At 48.7% G+C, this 21146-nt stretch overlaps 1 protein-coding gene across 4 annotated transcripts in view; it reads right to left on the bottom strand.

The window, feature by feature from the left end:
* Positions 1-21146, bottom strand: part of dntt (deoxynucleotidyltransferase, terminal) — an 87986-nt gene that overhangs the window by 2029 nt on the left and 64811 nt on the right. For all 4 annotated transcript variants that reach the window (XM_060072826.1, XM_060072825.1, XM_060072827.1 and 1 more), the window contains 2 exons: positions 18954-19208; positions 18322-18405 (listed from right to left, as the gene is read on the bottom strand). In XM_060072826.1, the coding sequence (XP_059928809.1) occupies positions 18322-18405; positions 18954-19208 (339 nt within the window). The remainder of the gene's footprint in view (positions 1-18321; positions 18406-18953; positions 19209-21146) is intronic.

The following is a 21146-nucleotide window of genomic DNA, read 5'->3' as shown; positions in this document are numbered from 1 at the left end:
CAGTGAACGTCACACAGTCACCGGCGGCTGGGTGGAAGAGACAAATACAGGGAGGCAGGGAGGAAGAGGAGGCAGGGAGGAAGAGGAGGCAGGGAGGAAGAGGAGGAAGAGGAGGAAGGGAGGAAGAGGAGGCAGGGAGGAAGAGGAGGCAGGGAGGAAGAGGAGGAAGAGGAGGAAGAGGAGGAAGGGAGGAAGAGAGGGAAATACGTTTTTATAAAGAACAGACGAGATATAAAGAAAGGAGGACAAAAAAAGAAAGAAAAAAGAGGAACAATAAGAAAGAAGATACAAATGAATAAACAAAATAACCTTTGTTATTTTCTATAAAAAAGAAAGAAAGAAAGAAAGAAAGAAAGAAAGAAAGAAAGAAAGAAAGAAAGAAAGAAAGAAAGAAAGAAAGAAAGAAAGAAAGAAAGAAAGAAAGAAAGAAAGAGAGGAACAATGAGAAACATCAAGAAAGAAAGATGTGAAGAAAGAAAGAAAATTCCAAAGACCTGAAGAGCGAATGAAAGAGACAGCCAGGAGGAGGACTCCATGCGGGCCCGGCTGGCGGCGGGGTCAATGTGTTTGGTGTTGGTCCGTCCCACCAGTGGACGTGTTGTTCAGCGGGATCAGGCGGGCCTGTGGAGCTCCAGGTTACCGGGCAGATAGAATAAAAACAAGAACGCGGAGGGCCCACATGAGATTCCCTTCACATCGCAATCTTTCCATTGTCCTGGATCAAGAGTAAACCCTGGATCACACAGGATTTTGCCCACTCTCTTTTGCTCCAAATCCTTACCCCCCCCCCCCACTCCTTGACCAACACACGCACACACACACACACACACACACACACACAAAGAAAAACAGCACCACATCAGAGACACACATCCACAAGCCCCCTCTCCCACCAGTGGCACACCCAGAATAAAACAAATGTACACCAAACCCCAGTTCCAAGGAGGGAATCAGCAGTGTTCAACCCCCCCCCCCCCCCCCCCCCCCCACCCCCCCCCACCCCCCGTTACACAACAACGAGTTTAAAGGCATGCCGATGGTAAATGAGCAAAGCGAGCGTGTCTGAGATCGGGCTGGCGATAGCTCTCACCCTGGCAGGCGACTGCCAACGGCGTAACGCCTCCATGGGTGCCAGCTGCTCAAGAAACACCAAGTGCTGTGTCTGTGCGTCTGTGTGAGTGTGTGTGTGTGTGTGCATGTGTGTGTCTGCTTGTGTGTGTCTGTGGGATTGTGAGTATGTGTTGGGGCGTCTGCTTGTGTGCGTGTGGGCGTCTTCTTGTGTGTCTGTGTGCGTGTGTGTCTGCAGGTGTGTCTATGTGTACGTGTGTGTGTTTGGTGTGAGTGTCTGTGTGTCTGTGCATGTGTGCGTCCGCTTGTGTGTGTGCGTGTGTGTGTGTGTGTCTGTGTGTGCGGCCACTTGTGTTTGTCAGTGTGAGTGTGTGCATGCTCGAATGTGTGCGTCCGCTTGTGTGTGTGCATGTGTGCGTAAGTGCGTGTGTGTGTATGTGGGTATGTTTGTGTGTGTGCGTGCTCACACATGTGTGTGTGCGTGTGTGTGTAAATCAGTGGGCCCGGTGTCCTTGGCTTAATAAGCTGCTAATCAGAGCCATGTTCCTCCGTGCGCTGTGTGACGCCGTGCCTGGTGGACCGGAGCAACTGTTACCTGGCAAAACATCTGCCCCGGCTCGGCTCGCCGCGGCTATCGCCTAACCCTGCACCCCCCCCCCCCCCCCCCCCCACCTCCCCACCCCACCTCCCCCCGACAGCCCCTTCCCCCGGCACGCCGGCTAATGGCTGGCTGCCCACCCAGCATGATACTGCTTCAAAGAGGGGGGAGAGGGACGTAAAGCAATAGGGAGAGAGAGAGAGAGAGAGAGAGAGAGAGAGAGAGAGAGAGAGAGAGAGAGAGAGAGAGAGAGGATGTGAATGAGAGAGCGAGGGGTCGAGAGAGGGGGGGGGGGGGGAGGAAGAGAAAAAGGGAGAGGACGAGAAGGGGAGAGGTAGGGGGAGGCTTGAAGGGAGTTTATGAGCGACTAACCACAATATTGTTTGTGTGCGTTTTGCAAAAGTGATAAAGATTTAAGAGGTTCAACTGACGCATTTGTTATAATCGGTAATGCGGAAGGCAGGACAGACGGGCGGGCGGGCAGACGGACAGACACACAGAGTTGGACTAGACACATCCACTGTCGTAGTCTTGTGCCTTGCGATTCCAAACACTCTACCAGACACTGACTGAGTACGTCTCAAGGGCATATTCAGGTTGTATTGACTAGAGCTCTGCTTTCATGGCTGTGAAAGCACTGCTTGAGACTTTTCTCGACTAGAATCGGGATTGTACTACCTGCTTGTTGAGAGAAAAGTGATGTTTGACATTTATTGTAAAAGTTCAGAAGAAAGTGAGGGCCTTCACTTGAGAACCCCCGGGCGCACTCAGGACAGGAGCTAAGGAACAACCACAAGAGATGTGGAAGTTGTACCCCCACCTCGCCAGACAAACTTTATTCCCTCCCTCTCCTGTCTTACTCGTTCAACCTCAAAGATCAAACGTGAGTGACCCCCCCCCCCCCCGCCCACCCCTACCCCGGGGGTGATCTAGACTACAAACCCGCTGCCGCGGTCAGCCAGAGCAGACCTCCGGTTCAAGTTACCACCAATCACACGGCCGATTGGGACAAGCTCCGGAGAGCGCTGGCCGGCCACCATAAAACACCAGCTATCGAGCAGTCAATCACTCCGCGGTTCCTCCCTGCCTCCCCCACTGCTGCCCTCTGTTGATCAGCGGCCAGGGGACAAGCACGGACCAAACGATCAAGTCCTGATCATAAAGCACAGGATTTACGGTGGATGCGCCGCATCGGTCCTGCACCCTCACTCCCATCTGCTCTCTTTTAGTGCTCTTTGCCTCCGCGGGGTTGTAAACATTTGCAAATCAAAGGTATGTCATTTGATTGGTTGATTGTGTTTTTTTACAGCCTCGATATAAGTTTGGCAACTTTGGAGCCATTGATACCTTTTTGAAACCCGACCAGTATGTTGCTGGTGTCTGTCTGCCTAAGACAAGACACGTTAGATAAGAGGTCTGTTTTGAGCTCTTTGCAGGAATGTGCCCTCTGCTTTGAGCTAATCGAAGGGTCCCCAGCAGGGCAGCACCCCAGGGACCCACTCCATGTGTAGGCCTACACAAAGAAAGTCTGCTCCAGACACTTTCCACGCAGGTTTCTGAATGTATAGAAATAGAAGAGTGGTGAGGTTTTAGGAACTGGTATGCACCTTTCATACCGCCCCTTTCCACGCATGTAATGGAATGACTACAAATCCACAGGCGGTGAGAATATGCGCACATCTTTCACACCTACTGTTTAAGGCAGGCTTTTTAACTTCAAGTGTGAAGCTGCAAAGTGGCAAAGAATTATTATGAAAGTGTATGGCACAATTGATGTGATTTTTCTTTCCTTTTCCCTTTCACTACATTGTGTTCGGTGGTTAACCACCATTTTTGACAAGCCTTAATTTCGTTCCTGAGTTTGTCGCTATGCATCATAATAATTATAATGATCATTATTTAAATAAGCAAATAAAATGCTTGATCTTTCTAAAAATAAACAAATAAATAACACTCGCAGTTATGCACTTCTTAGCTCACACTGGAAATCCGATTATTTATTTCATTCTCCATCCGGCTCCGTGGCTCAGAACTAACTTCTTCTTCTCACTGATTTGGTTACTTTCTAGCATTCAACTTTTTTCGTCTTATTGGTAACGCCAGAGACCAAATGATATGCGTTTTCTTCTGTCAATTTTTCCAGGTTCACAGTTTGTCAAATGTTGCTGCCTCTTCTTCACCAGATTTTTACATGCCATTTCTCCTCAAAAGTAAACTAAATGCTATTTATAGTAAATTATGGAAACTGGATCCCATAATTTGCAAAAAGCATGCAAAAAAACAGGGAACAGACGTAAGTGGGGTTTGATGGTGACATTTCCTGTTTAGCATGTTGACAGCTTTCTACAGCTAAATGGGTCTAGATGCCAGGGCTTCGATCATGCGTGTCCCTCCATTGGGAAGGAAATTGCAGACGATCTGAGGAGACTACACCTCTACAAAGAAACATAGACTCCAATTTGACGCGATCCATAGATTGTATGTGATGGGATGGGTTCAGTCCCAGGTCTTTAGGAGATGAGGTTCAGACCAAGGACTGTAAGAGATGGGTTCACACCCAGAATTAATGGGATAAGGTCCAGACTTAGGACTGTGTGAGATAAAGTCCAGACCCAGGGCTGTATCAGATAAGGTAAGACCCAGGACTTTTAGAGATGAGGTTCAGAGACAATCTGCTCCAGTGCTGTGAGTTGCGGCGCTAACCATTGGGCCGCGATGGCAGCCTGTCACACACCTGTCATAGCCAGCGACAGGTTATGACAGCTTTCCTCAACACTATCAGCCCACCAGCAGAGATGCTAATTTTGACGATGCCAGGGGATAAGTGTTGTTTTGCCTCTCCGTTTGGCACAGGCCCCTTAATCTGTTTCATGTTATGACGGGAACAATGCGAGTCTGCATTTAAATAGGACATTTCCTGGTACACTCCTTGATATTTGTGCTGAGCTAGCAGTCTGCGGTGCTAGGGATGCAACACAACACCCTCGATGTCCACATGAGGAACTTTTGGTGAGATCTGTAGCGTCAATAAACCCGCACCCCAAAGCCCAGCTGTATTAGACGGGTGGAATCAATGGGGCTGGATCTGTCCGCTACTCTCCCATATTGAGGTCCGGAGAGCCGTTTGGAGGTTATACCGTGACTCAGATGCGAAGAGGGTTCTGAGGCGGTTTTCTAATGATTTGAATGTGCTTGTGTACAGTTCATCGGTATTACAGCAGGCAGGTGCGCTCCAGTACAGACGTAAGAAACGATTGCATCTTGATCAATGAAGGCCTGGTTGACCCCTTGCAGGCTCTGGAGCGGCAGACGCTCCTTCAGATTGTGTGAAGTCCTCCCGGCCCCCTTGTCTTGCCAGCATGTAATTGTAGCCCTGCTTTCCTCCAGTCTAGACCCAAACAGAACACTCTCCTAATGATAACAATAAATTAACTTTGTTTGCTCCACTGAAGCCCGTAAATAATTAATTGGTTTGTTTGAAGCGGGGCTGGTTCTGCATGTCCGATGTGCTTCCTGCAACCAGAGCGCGTGTGATCAGATTCGTCTGCGTCAGCAACACGCGCTTTGTTCAATTACAACGACACGCGCAGCCGACAAAATATGAGCTCTGGAGCCAGAGAGACAGAATCACTTTAAGAGTTTGCCCACCGTAACACCTGCCAGTGCTTTTGGGCCTGCTCGATACTGATCCGCCTAGTTTGTTCACCGCCGGGGCCTCAGAGGTTTGATTGAGACTGTGCGTGAGCCGGTGTGAAGTCCCGGCAGATCGCTGCAGGGTTTTTGTTTGTGTGAAGATTTGTGAACACAGCGCTTTTGAAGAGGAGTCGGTTTACTGCTTATTCCACTAATTACAAAATTAGCTAATTACCACTACAAATAAGAATGAGCAGGCTGGAAAAGTTTGAAATAATGCTCTCTGATTGTGGCCTCCTACAGCCACTCACAGGTCGTATCCACTGAGATAGTAGAATCTTAAGAATCTGGAACACACTAGAAGTAGATTGTGCAGATATTGATAAGAGCTTTAGAATCTGTTGATATTTTCTGATAAAGCAACCAAAACGGTACCTTTGCTAGCTGCTAAGCTACCGCAAGCCATTTTAAAAGTACTTCTACTAATAATGTTAAAAGTATATTGCATGTAAAGTATATCGTAAACAGTTCCTTCAGGATATATACTGTATTTGCATGGAGGACCTCAATTTGTATGTCCTGGGTGCATTTGCTTTGCTTGATGATATAATAATATAGTATTGTCTTGCAAAAATGTATTTTAGGATTTTGAGCCCCATTCCCAGTAGCCAACATTGTACCACTTAAGTATGCACAATATACACAGGGCAGGAGCAGAACACACGGGTATGGAAGAAGCGCCGGCAGCCAGAGATTTGTGTAAATAAATGAACAAGATGAATGGGCCTCCACAAAGTATGGATACAGCAAAAGAAAAATGGAACCCCCCCACCACCACTGTGCAGTTCATTAAGACAAGTTACCAACACGTTCTGACGGGCAGGCGAGTTCATCTGTCTCTGAAGCATTTGGGTCAACCCTGATGAAAAGGGCCCATATTTGTCAATGAAATTGCTTATTAGCCTTGAACCTGGCACATTGTAGTGGACCCTTATAGTTCATTCTATGAAGATCCAATATACTTGCAGCTCTACTTTACCAAAATTGAGAAAACTAGGATCTATGAATGCAATTTGAAAATACATCCATGCTGTTTCCACTAAAAGCTGTACCCTCCCCCTACTCGGAGAGCATTAGAAAACAGGTGTAGCCTAAGTGGTTTATTCATTGACATGTATGCAAATGGGATCGAGGCCAATTTTGTTTTGAATGAGTCAGGGAGTGGATGCAGCGGTTGGAGCATTTTGATTTACCAAGCCTGCGAGGTGATTTACTATGATAAAAGACCTGGGTGTTAAATGTGTGAAATGGTTCTTAAGACGGATTCGGATCAGGAGGGGCCTGCAGTATCTCACAATCAATCTTTTTGAAGTGAACCATCTCCAGCTCCCAGTGGGCAAAGCGCTCGCTGTACTGTGATGTGTGCGCCAGTGGAATTCAGGCATTGCTGCAGCTTTATTAACGTGACTGAAACAAGATTGAATTACATGAATGTTCAACTGTAGAGATATGATTGTAGGGCACAATGGTTGCATGTGTCAATGTTAATGTCAATTTCATATTGGTTTTAATCTGGCTATACCATAATTGTGGTAAGTACTAGCCAACACAACGTCTTGCAAAAATCTATTTGCAGCTTGCAAATGCCCCCACGCCACTGAGCTGAGGAAAATGTATGTAGCTGTCTATGAAGTGTAAGAGCCCAAGTATTTTCAGATATAATGAACCCTAGAGAAGGTGGTTGCCATGCATCAGTTTTCTCCAGATTGTACCCCATTATGAACGCATGGGCTCTATCACACAAATTCCCATACACGGTTACAAATGGGTCGTGGACCACTGCTGGGAAAACACAGAGCTTATCCTTGGTGGTCCGCAGAATCCATAGATGACCACATATGTGCGTTGCTGCTAGGTGCCTGTTAATGAAGTCAGACACGCCCCGCAACCACAGCACTGACTTTTCGTGGGAGAAACCACCCTTGAGCCACAGAGCGGGGTGCAGGAGCTGAATGTTAAGCAGGTGGCCAAAGCCCCGCTTAAGTGACCGCTTCCCTAAGCAAGCAATCACCCGACACTTAGTGTAACCATGGGCCGGCATGGTGACATAAATGTTCTGCATAATTAAGGGTTGCCGCTTCCGCGGGCTAACAGCGGATGGAGGAATCTATAGGAACATACAATAATGTGAACCTGAGACAGCTCAGAGCGGCTACGCGGTCAAATGGCTTTCAAATATGTATGCATTCATATGGATTTTACATGCATTGTTATCAAGCTATGGAACCGGTTTGACGCTGCAAACCATAAAGTGTGATGACCGCAGTTTCTAACGGAGCACTTAAGATAAAACAATGCATGCTGCTCTACATATTCAAGTCCCACCATGTGGTCTTATCGGAGCAGTTTTATATTTATAGTGCATGCATATGTGCATACATATACACTCCGAAGAATATGTTCTTATTTGGGCCATAGGCTACGAAATAATGAGGTGGGGATGGATCCGGGAGTGTTGACCTGGAAGCAGCCCTTACCCCTCCACCCCTCACTACCCTGTTCTCCCTCCTACCGCACTATCCGGTCCCCCCCCCTCCAAATCTCCTTCTCCCACTGTAGAGATTTGTCTATGATGCAATTTAAAACTGTAACCTAATTTGTGGGTTTGAGGGTGCAATAACATTCTTCTGTTGTCGTTTTTTTTTTTTTTTTTACAAACTCAGATTTGTTGCTTTCCATGTCCCAGTGTATTTTAAAACAGCAGACTGTGGTGATAAAGGACTCACAGTCAGAAGATGGTAAATTAAGCTCGTCATGTGAAGGTTGGAGAGGAATGAGATGGAGTCGGAGTTGACATGGGGAGGGCGAGTGTACAACACTCACTCCGAATCGAAAGCGTTGATTTTTTTTTTGCTTCATTGCTCACATAATGTGTTCCTTGCCCCCCCCACCTGTGCCCACCGTGGGTCAGTCTTCTTTCTGACTGCGAGTGTCTTTCTGAATCTGCTCTGTCATTAACGTCTCCTGGCCCCCATCCCGCCCCCAACCCCGCCCTTACACTCACTCAAAGTCAACGGGCCATAGCTGCCTATGTAATTATAGCAATGCATTTATCCTTTATTTATTTATTTCCTTGCTCCCACTGTTTCGTGAAGGAGAAAAAACAAGTTGGTCTTTGTTTTAAAACAAATTGCTTTTCTAAATGGCTTTCCAAACACACAGTCACTCACTGTCACTCACTGGCTGCCCCACACCGTATGGCGTGGGGCCTTTGTGTCCCTACGTCTGCATATTTTAAACCTGATTGCAGTGCTTGTAACAATTCCCCCACACAAAGGACCGAGGTGCTGTCCAGCTCTCCTGGTACCGAATGGCCTTCACAGTGCCAGGGTTCGATTCCCACTGGGGGCCGACAGTGCGTGTAGTTAAAAGACTCGGGCCTGTGCAGCCAGCAATCACATTGAAATGCGGACACGCATGCAGACGCCAACGATACAGCAGCAGCCTACCCTTCACCAGCTTCCCCATCACCCGTAATGGTTTCAATGACCTTGACCTCACAACGGCCATCGTGGTGGTCCGGGCTATTCTGGATCTCATGTAGGGGTCCGTATATTTATGGCTCAAGTGGATCCTGCTGTTGAGGGCCCGCATGACAGCAGCACCAGTGAGCAGCATCCAACCTAATTGATGGTGACATCCTACGGGGTTGCACAGTATTGCAACATTAAAAGAGTTTCAGAAGGCCAAACGTTTATGATCATTTTGGAGTGTACCGGGAGCAGAAGGGAATGGGATTGCTGCCTTTGAAATAGCAGACGAAGACGTGAGACCTGCCTTCGGGAAGAAATACAGGAAATTAATGCCGTGGCAATGGTTTCCAAAAGACCAACACCATGGTGACATTTATTCAAACTATTTTCTTGTGCCTGTGGTTAAAGATAAATGAAAGCGTTAGGATTACTAAAGCAGAAACAAATATCCATTCACTTGAAACAAAACAATATATATGCATAAATATATTTAACCGTTTATTCTTCACTAAAGCTTCTTCAGGCTTATGGCTGTGTTGAAAAACCTTTAACAAGAGGAAAATAGCAATGTCGGATTTTCGTACGTGCGTGTGATGTGTGCCTTCATGCGTGCATGCTGTGTGCGTGTGTGCATGAGTAAATGTGTGGCTCCAAGATTGGCCTGGGGTGCTGACAGTAGTCCCTGGGTTGATGAGGTTGGGAGGTGTCATTTCTCTCCGTGGGACGGAGCGGAGTGGCATGGCGTTGGATAGAGAGAACAGACTCATTGTTCAAGGAGATGCAAGGACAAAGGCAGGCCTCCTGAGCACGTGGGTTAATCGAATGACATGATTATAATGACGCGACGACAGGCTGACGGTAAAAACTGTGGATGGATGAAGGACTCTTTCAGGTTTTGTTTAAGAGAGGACGTTTTGTTTGATTGGTTGACTTTGAAGGTCGTTTTTTTGTATTGTGGCGGTGTACTGTACAACTCATTTCTTACACCCAGAACATAAGACAAAATATGCGATTATGGACAACCGTGGCTGAGAAACCAAGCATATTTTTGCAAAGAATAAAATAATGGTAAATAACACAATATGCTCAATCTGTGTCGGCCAACAGTAAGGAGGTTTTTATTCTGCCGAAAGGTACGGAGTTCGTTGTCCACACCCTCCCTGTAGATAAGAGGCCTAACCACCAACTAGCTCCTTCATGGCATCAATTAACAGACACTCAGAACACGGAGAACACACAGAAGCGGCTGCTAAATAACTAAATAGGAAATAAACATAAATGATGTTTTTTATACTAGTCGTTTATGTTCAAGGTAGAATAACTGGGCTTGACAAGTGCTTTGGTTACGCGACTACCAAAAAAGATACACTATATATGGGATTGGATAAAAACACATATGGACTAGCGCCTTCCTCAAGGATAACACTTTTCCAGCCATATTCATGGGTGAACATGGTGTGATCAAAGCACAACATTTAATTATGTTTGTCTCACTCTCTTTTTTTGAGGTGATGTGTAAGCCCACCCAGACTGATCCGTCAGTAGTTAGTTATGCAGCCCGAGGATTTATTATTTATTTCCATCTCAGTAGATTCATCCAGACAGGGAGACGTGATGTGTGGACACAACACACAGGCCGCGGATCTAAAGTTAGACACTCCACATGAAGGAGAGGCTTATTAATAGCGGCTTGCGCCGAGATTGGATTCAAGAGGCAGCAAATTAATAGCAGTCAGTGATAACATGAAAAGCCTTAGCGGAAAGCTAAATAACCCAGCCTGGGGCTTCTTTAATGTGCTGCCATTAGCAAGAGAGTAAAGACTATATGTCCAGGGAACACCAGGGCTGTTTAAACTTTTCTACAAAAACACAGCAAACACTGCGAAAGAAGGTCGAAGAGAGATAAAATGCAGAATCACAATTAGAGTGTGCTGTAACTGTACTGAACCAGACGATAAGATAATTAGACTCTGCCCAGAGGGAGAAGGGAACTCATATTGATTGTGCCTGAACTCAACACCAAACACAGAACCCAGGTTCCAATTACTGCTGTTGCTGCCGTAGTTTACACAATTCTCCACCAACACAACAGGACAGTGCACAACCTGGCTTCTAATCACGTCACTTACAGCCGTGTAACACCACTATGTGTGTAGTACCGGGTGAAGGTTTCATCATTTATTCAGCTTTATTCCACGAGAACACCATGCAATCTATATTTACGTCAACTTATCTTGAAAGCCTCTCTGTGGAATGTTGCTGTACAAGATGTTTCAGGTTAACCTAATAAGGCACTGTGTGTGTGCGTGTGTGTTTGTGTGTCTGTGTCCCGTTTCAATCGGCGGCGTGCTTTTGTCCCTGGCTAAACCCTTCCCGAGATCCCCTCCTGGATTGTCGTCTCCTACACACGTCTTAAATTTCCATTTGATTCATGTTCCTCAAGCTAATGTTCTCCAGACGTTCCCGGGATCCATTCGGCATTACACAAACGCCAATCATCATGAAAGTCATTCACGTGAGAATCTGCGGAAGTCTCGGGGAGAAAAATGATCTTCAACGCCACGCACACACACACACACACACACACACACACACACACAAACAGGCACACATACTCACACACACACACACACACACATGCACACGCACATGCACATACAGGCATACATAGGTAGATCCTGAAGGGAAGCGAGGCACTTTGGGGCGAACAGCAGAGGCGCCTGTCTGAGCTCCATGGTCACACAGAGCTCCTTCAGGTCTATTCATCTCGCCTTTAATTAAAATTCACAAGAACAGACGTGGCACCAAGGTCGGCGGATAAAAAAACTCACACAAACCGACTGCTCCTCCCTCCCTCCCTCCCCTTCCCTTCCCTCCCCCTAACACCCCACCCACCCACCCACCCACCCACCCAACCGTCCGGGCACCCATCCCACGCCTGCGTGACACGGTGTACCGCTTGACACTTCTAAACAACATTGAGAAAGTGCACGGCGGCCGCTGACAGCGTGCCACCGCGAAGAGGACAGCGCGCCGCCATGTGAGGATGTGTGAAAGCATTGTTTCCCTTCTTGTGCGTGCGCGTGTGTGTGTGTGTGTGTGTGTGTGTGTGTGTGTGTGTGTGTGTGTGTGTGTGTGTGTGTGTGTGTGTGTGTGTGTGTGTGTGTGTGTGTGTGTGTGTGGATGCCTGTCTTTCCTATGTGCATGTTTGTGCAATGTGCATGCATTAATGTGTGTGTGTGTGTGTGTGTGTGTGTGTGTGTGTATGTGTCAAACGTTCGTGTGTGTGTGTGTGTGTGTGCGCACGTCCGGGCGTTTGTGTCCGTCTTGTGTGCATGCGCGTGCTTGTGTTTTGGCACCCTCCAGTCCGGCACGGATACCCTGAAGAGCTCTGTGCCGCCATCCGCTAAATTAAACCGGCCCGCCCCGCCTACACCGACTCCACCCCCCCCCCCCCCCCCCCCCCCGCGCTCCTGCAGAGAGATGGGACTCTTCTGTGCGCATGCTCCCCTGCCTGCTACACACACCGCGACAGCCGGGGAGCGCTCAGGAACGCTCCCCAAAGCCCAGTGCAATTGCCCTGTTATTGTCCACTCATCCACTGCTCCAAGGTATGAATGTGTGTGCACAGGTGTGTGTGTGTGTGTGTGTGCTGGTGCCTGATGTTTGTGTGTGTGGGTGTGTGTGTTTGGGTGTGTTTGTTTGTATGTGTGCCTGTGTGTGCGCCTGTATTTGTTTGTATGTGTGCCTGTGTGTGCGCCTGTATTTGTGTGTGTGTGTGTGTGTGTGTGTGTGTGTGTGTGTGTGTGTGTGTGTGTGTGTGTGTGTGTGTGTGTGTGTGTGTGTGTGTGTGTGTGTGTGTGTGTGTGTGTGTGTGTGTGTGTGTGTGAGTCAGTATGTGTCTATGTGTGTCTGCTTATCTCTGTGTGTGTTTGTGTGTATCTGTGTGTCGAGGATTTAAGGAGGTGTGAGCTTGGAACATCTGCGGTGCTGGAGGTTTTGACAGCGAGAGTCATGTTGTTTTTTTCTGACGGAAGTTCAGAAGGCACGTCTTAAAAGCGGCAGTCTGAACGCCTAAACTTCTCTTAATTGAGACAAGAGGCATACTGCACTCTTTTTTATGCTGTTCATCAAGACGCCTGGCAAGTTTATAATGAAACACAATCATCCTGACACAAAAATAGCCCTCCTTGATCATCTGCAGATCCCCTTCGGATATCAACATCCAGCGAGCTCTAGATACTTGTTTCATGTTCATAAGGCAGAAACTTGCCTGCATCATCAATTCGCTAGCACTGACCTCCTGAGGTAACCCATTCACACGGTCTGCCCCCTCCCCCCTCTCCCTCTCTCTAAGAGTTTGCATCTTTCAAACGTGTGGATGTGAAGGCCTACGCATTTGCATTCTGGTTTCTTCCGCCTTTTGCCAGTTTATGAGGCTATTTAAATGAAGCATATTTGCATGAGAGAACCAATAAATCATTTTGTTACGTCCGTCTACCTGAGGGTTACATAATAGTTGGTTTCCAGTCGTTTCCTCTTCTGTGAGCAAAATTCCATTATATTGCTGGGTCAAATTTGCAGATGATATAACACAGAGCAATATGTATCCCCCAGCCTGAGGTGAATCCTCCTCATCACTGTTCCCGGTGGGATTCCCACCACGCGCCAGAGCAGGGAAACAACTTCCTCATAAGACTCTGACCAGCGGGGGGTTCGGACCCTCCATGTAGCGTGGAGGGCAAAGGAAGGAAGGAAGGAAGGAACGAATGAAGGAACGAAGAAAGGAAGGAAGGAGAGAAGGAGGAAGAGCATAAGGTCGTCTGTAGCCATGTGGCAGGGCTCAGGGACCCACGCAGGGGGGGGACGGAGACGGGGGGACGGGGGGGGGACACGGAGATCCGTACCCACAGCCCCTCGGACCAGCAGCTCATTAATCACACACCTACACATGACATCGAGTAATTACCCCACCCGAGAAGGGAGACAACCACACCCGCCCACGCGCGCAGAAAGCACGCAGCCAGCCATGTACTGTACTGCGCCGCGCGTGTACCAAAGAGCAAGATGATGAACCGTACAGTCAGGTCGCGGAGGGAAACACATCCTATACATGCTGGAAACTGAATTGCATTTACATGAATTTCCGTGTGCGCATCGTGCCTGCCCGGTGAAGTTCATGCCCAGACATGTGTGCATAAGAGCAGCGGCCCACATGCACCAGCCCACATACCCAGGCCCACTTAGCTGACGCATCTGCTGTACAGGTCTGTGGGCTTCTATGGGCTTTAGCTTGGGTACAATGGGAAAATGCACGCACGCACGCACGCACGCACGCACGCACGCACACGCACACGCACACGCACACACACACACACCCCATCCGCAGTGGGTTCTCAAGGGTAGGTGGTGTGTTTTTATTTGGTGGAGGAGGTGGTGCTGGGCAGGTCACCGCCCCCACTGGGCCCAGGGAGGGAGTCAGTCTGGCTGGGCAGTGATGGAGGCCTCCACCTGTCCTCATTCATCAAGCCCACCGCGCGTATTAATTATCACAAACCTTCAGAGATACAGCAGAGGACACACACACATGTACACACACACACACACACACACACACACACAGGCAACCCCCGCCTCCCCCCCCCCGTGGACCACACACCCCTCCCCTCCCCGCCTGCCTCCCTACCGCGCCTACACCCCTGAACGCTTTACCCTCCAAAAAACATTAACCACACCGCATTGGCTTACACACACACACACACACACACACACACACACACACACACACACACACACACACCTCCCCTCATCCCGGAACCCCACCGCCACAGCGAGTGTGCGAGTGAAGGCGCAGAGTGGGGATATTGATCCATGGAGTAACTGACTACAACAGGAGTTACGAGTCAGCCAGCGTTTGGTTTTTTCCTTCTCCTTCTTTATATTACTTCCCAGGAAGTTGAGCTGTCAGGTGCGAAGCTGGCACGCGTCCCGGCGTAAACCTGACAGCAGCGCATCGGCCTTTGTTCTGCGTGCCATAAGGCCCCCCCCCTCAACCCCGCATCCCCCCCCCCCCCCCCCCCCCCTCCACCGTAACGCGAGGATCCACTCCCCTGAGCCGCAGTTAATTGGGAGGAACAGGATCTTTAATAGCTTGGACCGCAGCCCCCCTCTGATCTTTTTTCAAGCATTTCATAATACGACCGGCTTGTGTCTGTCATGGGGGGTGGGAGCTTTAAAAGGCCCAAACGCCGTGCCTTCAAGTCCACGAAATGGCCCTCGTCTCACCGCGTCTCGCCCCCCCCCCCCCCCGCCCCCCGCCCCTTCCCTCCCTCTCTCCTCTACCATCCGTCTTCCGACGTGACGGAGCAATTAGAGTGAACGAATGGAAAGACGAATGTGTCACGACGCCGCCACCCACCAATTAACAGGGCTAGGGCGGAAGAAGGGGGAGGGGAGAGCTCGGTTCTGAGCTGGTTCTGTACGGCGCCTGCCCAAAGCAGAGAGCGGTGAGCTAAATGCAGGTGAAGAGCCAGCACTTTGCGGAGGCAGCAGCAGCAGCAGCAGCAGCAGCAGCAGCAGCACAGACCCCGGGCCAGTTAATTGATCTTCATTACAGTTAATTACGCCAGCGATGTGGACCAGCGGATGAGGAAACGGATCTGGCCGCTGAGCGATTCCGTCGCAATGGGCCGCCGTTAAGCTCCCTGACAACCTTGAAACTAACGGGGAAAGAGGGGGCCGACCGGGACTGTCACTTCTCTGGCATTACTTTTCTGTGACGAGCGTGGACGCGCGCGGGAGTGTGTGTGTGTGTTTGTGTGGGTTTGTGTGTGTGTGTGTGTGTGTGTGTGTGTTTGAATCATTGTTCAGATGTGTATAATTGGTTTGTTGAACGGCAAATCGTTTTCACAGCCAAACTAAACCATACCCATGGACTCACATCACCATGATTTAATATGAGCTGTCCCAGTGGAAGCCTCCCTCCATTTCACACACAAACACCCACACTCTCACACTCACACACACAGTCGAACACACACACACACGCACGCACACATACATACGCATACAAAGAGCCACATACACACCCACACAGACACACACACACACCCACGCACACACATAAACAGTCAAACACACACACGGTTAACAGAAAATTGCTTTTGCATGTTTGAAGGCACGCTGGGTGTGTTGTGTGCCATTTTGTGTTTTGGTCGAAGTGCGCCCGTGTGCGAACTAACCGGTACACTCCCTGGACGGCTGCTCGGTCAGCAAAAGCCTGCCCACTGCCCTTCTTGTATTCATGAATAAACACCATCTGATGCAGCCGCCCGTGTATAATATCTGTCAGGGAGACGCTGGCCTGTGATCCCAACGCTCCGACCCCCATCCCTGGGGAGATCTCAGACTGAGTAAGGGTGTGGTGACAGAGTCCCTGCGTACCCCCCCACCCCACCCCATAACACTACCGCCTTCTCGGCCTTCCACACCCCAACCTGCCATCCATCGCTGCCGGGATCGTGTCTTGTTCTGCTTCAGAAACGTCGTGTCCCTCCCCCCCCCCCCCCCACCCCCCCCCCCCATCTCATTCCCCGCCCTCCAGTATGGAAATCAGAAGCAGTGAGTTCCAGGAAACAGTAGAGGGAACGGGGAGTCGGGGTAAATATTCAACCCAGGTAGAGTCTGTCAACCGTCAGCCAGAGTGATGCTCCCTCAAAAGTTGTTTTCGGCTTTGATGGATATGTGAACTGTTTTTCTACCTCTTGCTGGATTGATGAAACCGGGTGTACAGGGGGAGCCGCACTCTTTCTGAAGATTTCTGTAGTCTTGGCTTTTTACAGAAGGACAAAGGCATGCAGCGAGGGGAGTTGATGTTGCTGCACAAGGAGCCAGTTCGTTTCAGAGACCTGTACGGCTAATGTTTCAGCATCAATTCAAAATCCACATCAAAGAAGCTGAAAAACCTCTGAACGCTAAAAGGGTTGCTAACCAGCAGTCTTTCTCGTCCCAAGCTTACCGCGATGTCACACGCTTCTTCAGATATTCCCGAAATTCGCGCCGCTAACTTTGCCTCAGACTCTGTGTCAAACGTTGTGTCAGAATGGATTCTCGCATGTCAGGACAGATCAGTCAGTGGCGTTAAGAAAACCCATGTGTCAAAAAGCGACAGTTGTGACAGTTCTTTAACGGAAATGTCAGAACCGGAAAGCACGGCGGTTCGACTGACAACGCTTGTAATACGGCAGAGCAATTAAAATACAAACAGACACACACACATACATAGACGCAAACACACACACACCTACACACACACACACACACACACACACACACACACACACACACGCACGCACACAAACTATTAATGTCAGTCCTTGAGTTTTGGACTTCACAATTAAGTTCCTTACTCAAACAAAGGCCAGGTGTCACTAAATATAATCAAATTAAGTCTGACTGTGTGGGTGAGCAGAGAGTTAATTGGTTATTAAATCAAATGGATTTGCCGTTAATTTATTTACAATCCTTTTATTATTGAATTGTTTGGTTAAGACTGTGATGCAATATATTTATTTGGCAAATGTATCAATGCACCCTGCGTTGCAATGCAATTCGTCTCACTCTTTTCCAAGCCAGCCGGTGTCGTGATACAATAACTGTTGGAGGCCTTTCCTTCTTATTTACCTGATGTTTATGTGTGTGCGTGCATACGCGCGTGCACGCCTGTTTGAGTGTGTGTGTCTGTGAGCGCACGATGTGGAGGACACTTAATTAGCACATAAACGCCTACCTTGTAGCAATAAGGCTATAATTAAAAATCGTGCTTTCCTGCTATCGGGTTCCTGCACACCCACAAAAGAAAATACATATTTCACGGACCGTTTTCAGATCATTTCTCACGCCTCCCCACTGGTCCAGTCAAACAGTCAAAGCTAATCCCCTCTATTGCCTTCAAGGTTGAAAACCGCTGGATAATTCCACATCCAGATTCACAAGCACACTTTCTGCAGGCTACACATTGGGCAAATCCCCGGCGATGGGCCGACTCTGGAGAAACACACGGTTTCGAATAATGCAGCGGTAGCCCCGTGAAAGGCCAGAGAACACTCACTGCTCCTGCTGCCTTTGTTGTTTCTCCCCGTGATTTACATGGATCAATATCTTACGGCTCCTGCGCATGTGTTTTTAAGTCCAGCCGTCCACTTGTCAGTATTTGCGTAGGGCTCCTTTGGGCCATCACAAAGCTGACGCGTGATTGGTTGGGATTTTGAAATGGTCTTTGGTTGAACCTCTGCATGGTTCTCAGTAGGATGGCTTCCCACTGTCAGCACAACATGTTTTGCTACTCTTCTTACTCTTTTAGTTAAGTATTCCAAGAGTGGTGAGGTTACAACATTGATGGGATTCTTTTATAATCCCATCAATGGGATTATAAAAGTATGTGAAGCACCCTCTGTTTGGAAGTGGACGTGGAGGAGGAGTGCGGGGTACCTTGGTCTTGTCCCACAGGCCATGGTTGTCCAGCAGCATTCTCTTCTCCTTTCGGGCAAACCTCCTCAAGTCTCTCTCAAATTGCTGTGGACCAAAGCAATCGATAATGTGAAATTAGATGCAATTTTTCCTGTCTACGTTTCAAAGGCACTGAAAGGAAATAGCAACCGGAGGAAATACCAGATTTAACTTTTTTTTGCATCTGTGAATTGGATAAACGTATGATTTTTTTCTTTAATGGTGAACATGAGAGGACCTTGTTTTTAGTTGTCTCAGATATCAAAAACCTTTTAGCACCACTTTCAAAAGATACCTCCAAATACATGTCTACTCCAAATTATACTGCAAGGTCAGTCTGCTATAAATGTGATCAGATGAATCGAAATATTGTGCTTACAACACAATCTCCCCCCCGAAAAAGGGACTCAATAGACACAATCAACAGACTCTAACACTAAGGATGAGTTGCTGGATGGAGAAAGTAAAAAGTGTTATTTCGGCACATCTTAAAGTGGAGATAGCAATCTATTTTCCCCTGGAAAAAGTCCCAAATCTCCTCCACCCTAGTGCTTGTTGTAAACAATCCAACTGAAAGTATCCAGTCTTATGGATCCAATCACAGCGGTTCTCACCCTAGATCCTGTCCAGCCGAGCAGAGCGAAGGCGTAGCGCTCCATGGGCGGAGCCACCACATCCACCCTAACTGCCCTCCAGCTCCGGCCGTCGTGCTGCCCCTCCGGCCGCTGGACACCCCCCTCCACCAGGCGGTCCTCCAGCCGCAGGATGAGGAAGCTCTTGGCAAAGTGGTCCATGGCCTCGAAGCTGACACCGGGCAGATTATTGATGTCAAAGGTGGAGGGCTGGTGGTCGCAGTACAGTAGAATGCCCTGTAGGGGTCAACAGAGAGCAGACCGTCAATCAGCCACAGGTTCGAGCGTCCACATGACAGGTTGTGTTGCCTTGCTGCTGGTAAGATAAGAATGTTTATCGTGGATCATTGTTTGGGAGTATATCATCGCAAACAATCAGACAACAAAGTCAGTGATGGGCAGTCATGTGAATCACTGCCAAGACTGTACTTTAGAGCTCTGAGTTCTGGTTTAACTGTTCTGTTGGTGGGTTCCCCTGCAAGTCTGTCGGGCTGTTCACAGGCGAAAGCTGAGTTTCTCCCATGTAAAACAGCTCTACTGTGTAGCTTGTTGCAATCTCTCCGTCAGGGACATTAAACGCGTATTTAGGGGACTGAATTATATAGGATGTGTCTATGGGAGTCTTAGAGAGGTGAGTTAGATTGTGTGAATAACCAATGTAGAGCAAGTGAGGAAAGAAACGAAAGAGCGATAGCTAGGGATCGATTGGCTCTGGACCCAGGCGGCTCTGATTATAATTTAACCTGGACCATGGAGCACCATAATGCTTCACCTTACAAATCCTCCATTTATCCGGCCAGCCAATGGAAGTTTCGGGGGTCCCTGGAATTCCCAGGCGGCCAATGGATCAGCCTCTCTCGGCTCGAGCAGCAGTAATAGGCCGGAGCAAAGTGCCCCAAACCAGGGCCGCCCTCTCTTCCCATCCCGGCAGATCACCGGGGTTAATGGCAACGCGTCAAACACCTCGCTCTCTGCTTCCCGCCTCCTTTCCGGGAGAAAGAGGAGGGCCTGGGTTCCTGCTGATAGCGGTGTACTCATTAACCGACAGCTGAGCTTCTTTTGAGCGGCGCGTGTGAAGTCCCATCCCCCGCCTCCTCCATGTATGTTTCGCTCATCAACAGTCTTCTGAGGGGTCGCACAGCGGGCGAGATAAGAACCCCCCCCTCACCCCCCTGTGTCAAATCGACCGCCCCCCGCTCACCCTGATGGCAAAAAGGGGAACACGCACCCGATTACACATCACACCTTCAAACTACAGAGAGAGGGAGACTGGGTGAAAGATCCTGAATCCAAATGTTCAGCAAGGGCGAGGCGAAAGGCAGCGACACTCTACTTTGATAATGAGCCTAAAGAGCGACAGAGCGAGAGTCGTCTGAAATCCCCCCCCACACACACACACTCCACTCCTTCAGACCCACGAGCGAGCCAAAGTGCAGAGAGGATGTCTGCAATCCGATCTCATACATGGGGGCGAGCTTATGCGTGGAGACACTCATCACAGGCTGTTCTGTTTCCCAAGATGATTCCATCCAGATGCCTTAAGAGCAAATACAAGCAACTAATGACTTGTGAGCGTGTCTGTCACGCAGTGCATAAGGGGGCATGAACGCCATTGAAACCAAACCGCGTGCGAATCCAACGAAAGGAGATTAGCGGCCTTGTCAGTCAATTGAACTTCCTGTCATCCTCTCTTCTGACGTCTGTCCCTGCTGCTTTCCAACATAGCTCTTGCAAAAATCAAAAACGGCAAAAACAAGTGAAACACACACCCAAAAACAGGGAAGCCGTGAAGTTTTTGTGCGTTTGAGCAGCGCCTGAGGGTTGTTTAGCCTGCCAGCGGTCTTTAATCAACTCCCACGCAGCAGGTAATGTCAGCCGCACTCTGAGAGGTAAGCTCATTCCACCAGAACTGTTTACACAGGGAATTACCAAAGAGACGATAATTTGTTTTCCCCAAAGCTTTTTTTGCTTTTGAGTGTATAAAAAAAATAGAGAAGAAGAAAAACAACTGAATCACGAGATTCAACGCTGTGTCGGGAACGGTGATGCCAGGTATCAGAGCTCAGGGTATCTATGTTTGTTTTTTACTAAATATTCTTCTGCATAATTATCTTGTTTTGAAAGGGTCAGCAGCACGGCCCGCCCCGGGGAACATTAAGTGCCGTGCAGTCAGCG

The sequence above is a fragment of the Gadus macrocephalus genome, chromosome 15 (genome assembly GCF_031168955.1).
Source record: "Gadus macrocephalus chromosome 15, ASM3116895v1".
Classification (NCBI taxonomy): domain Eukaryota; kingdom Metazoa; phylum Chordata; class Actinopteri; order Gadiformes; family Gadidae; genus Gadus; species Gadus macrocephalus.
Note: the sequence above shows the minus strand (reverse complement) of the source record. Positions and strands in the feature narration are given on the sequence as shown.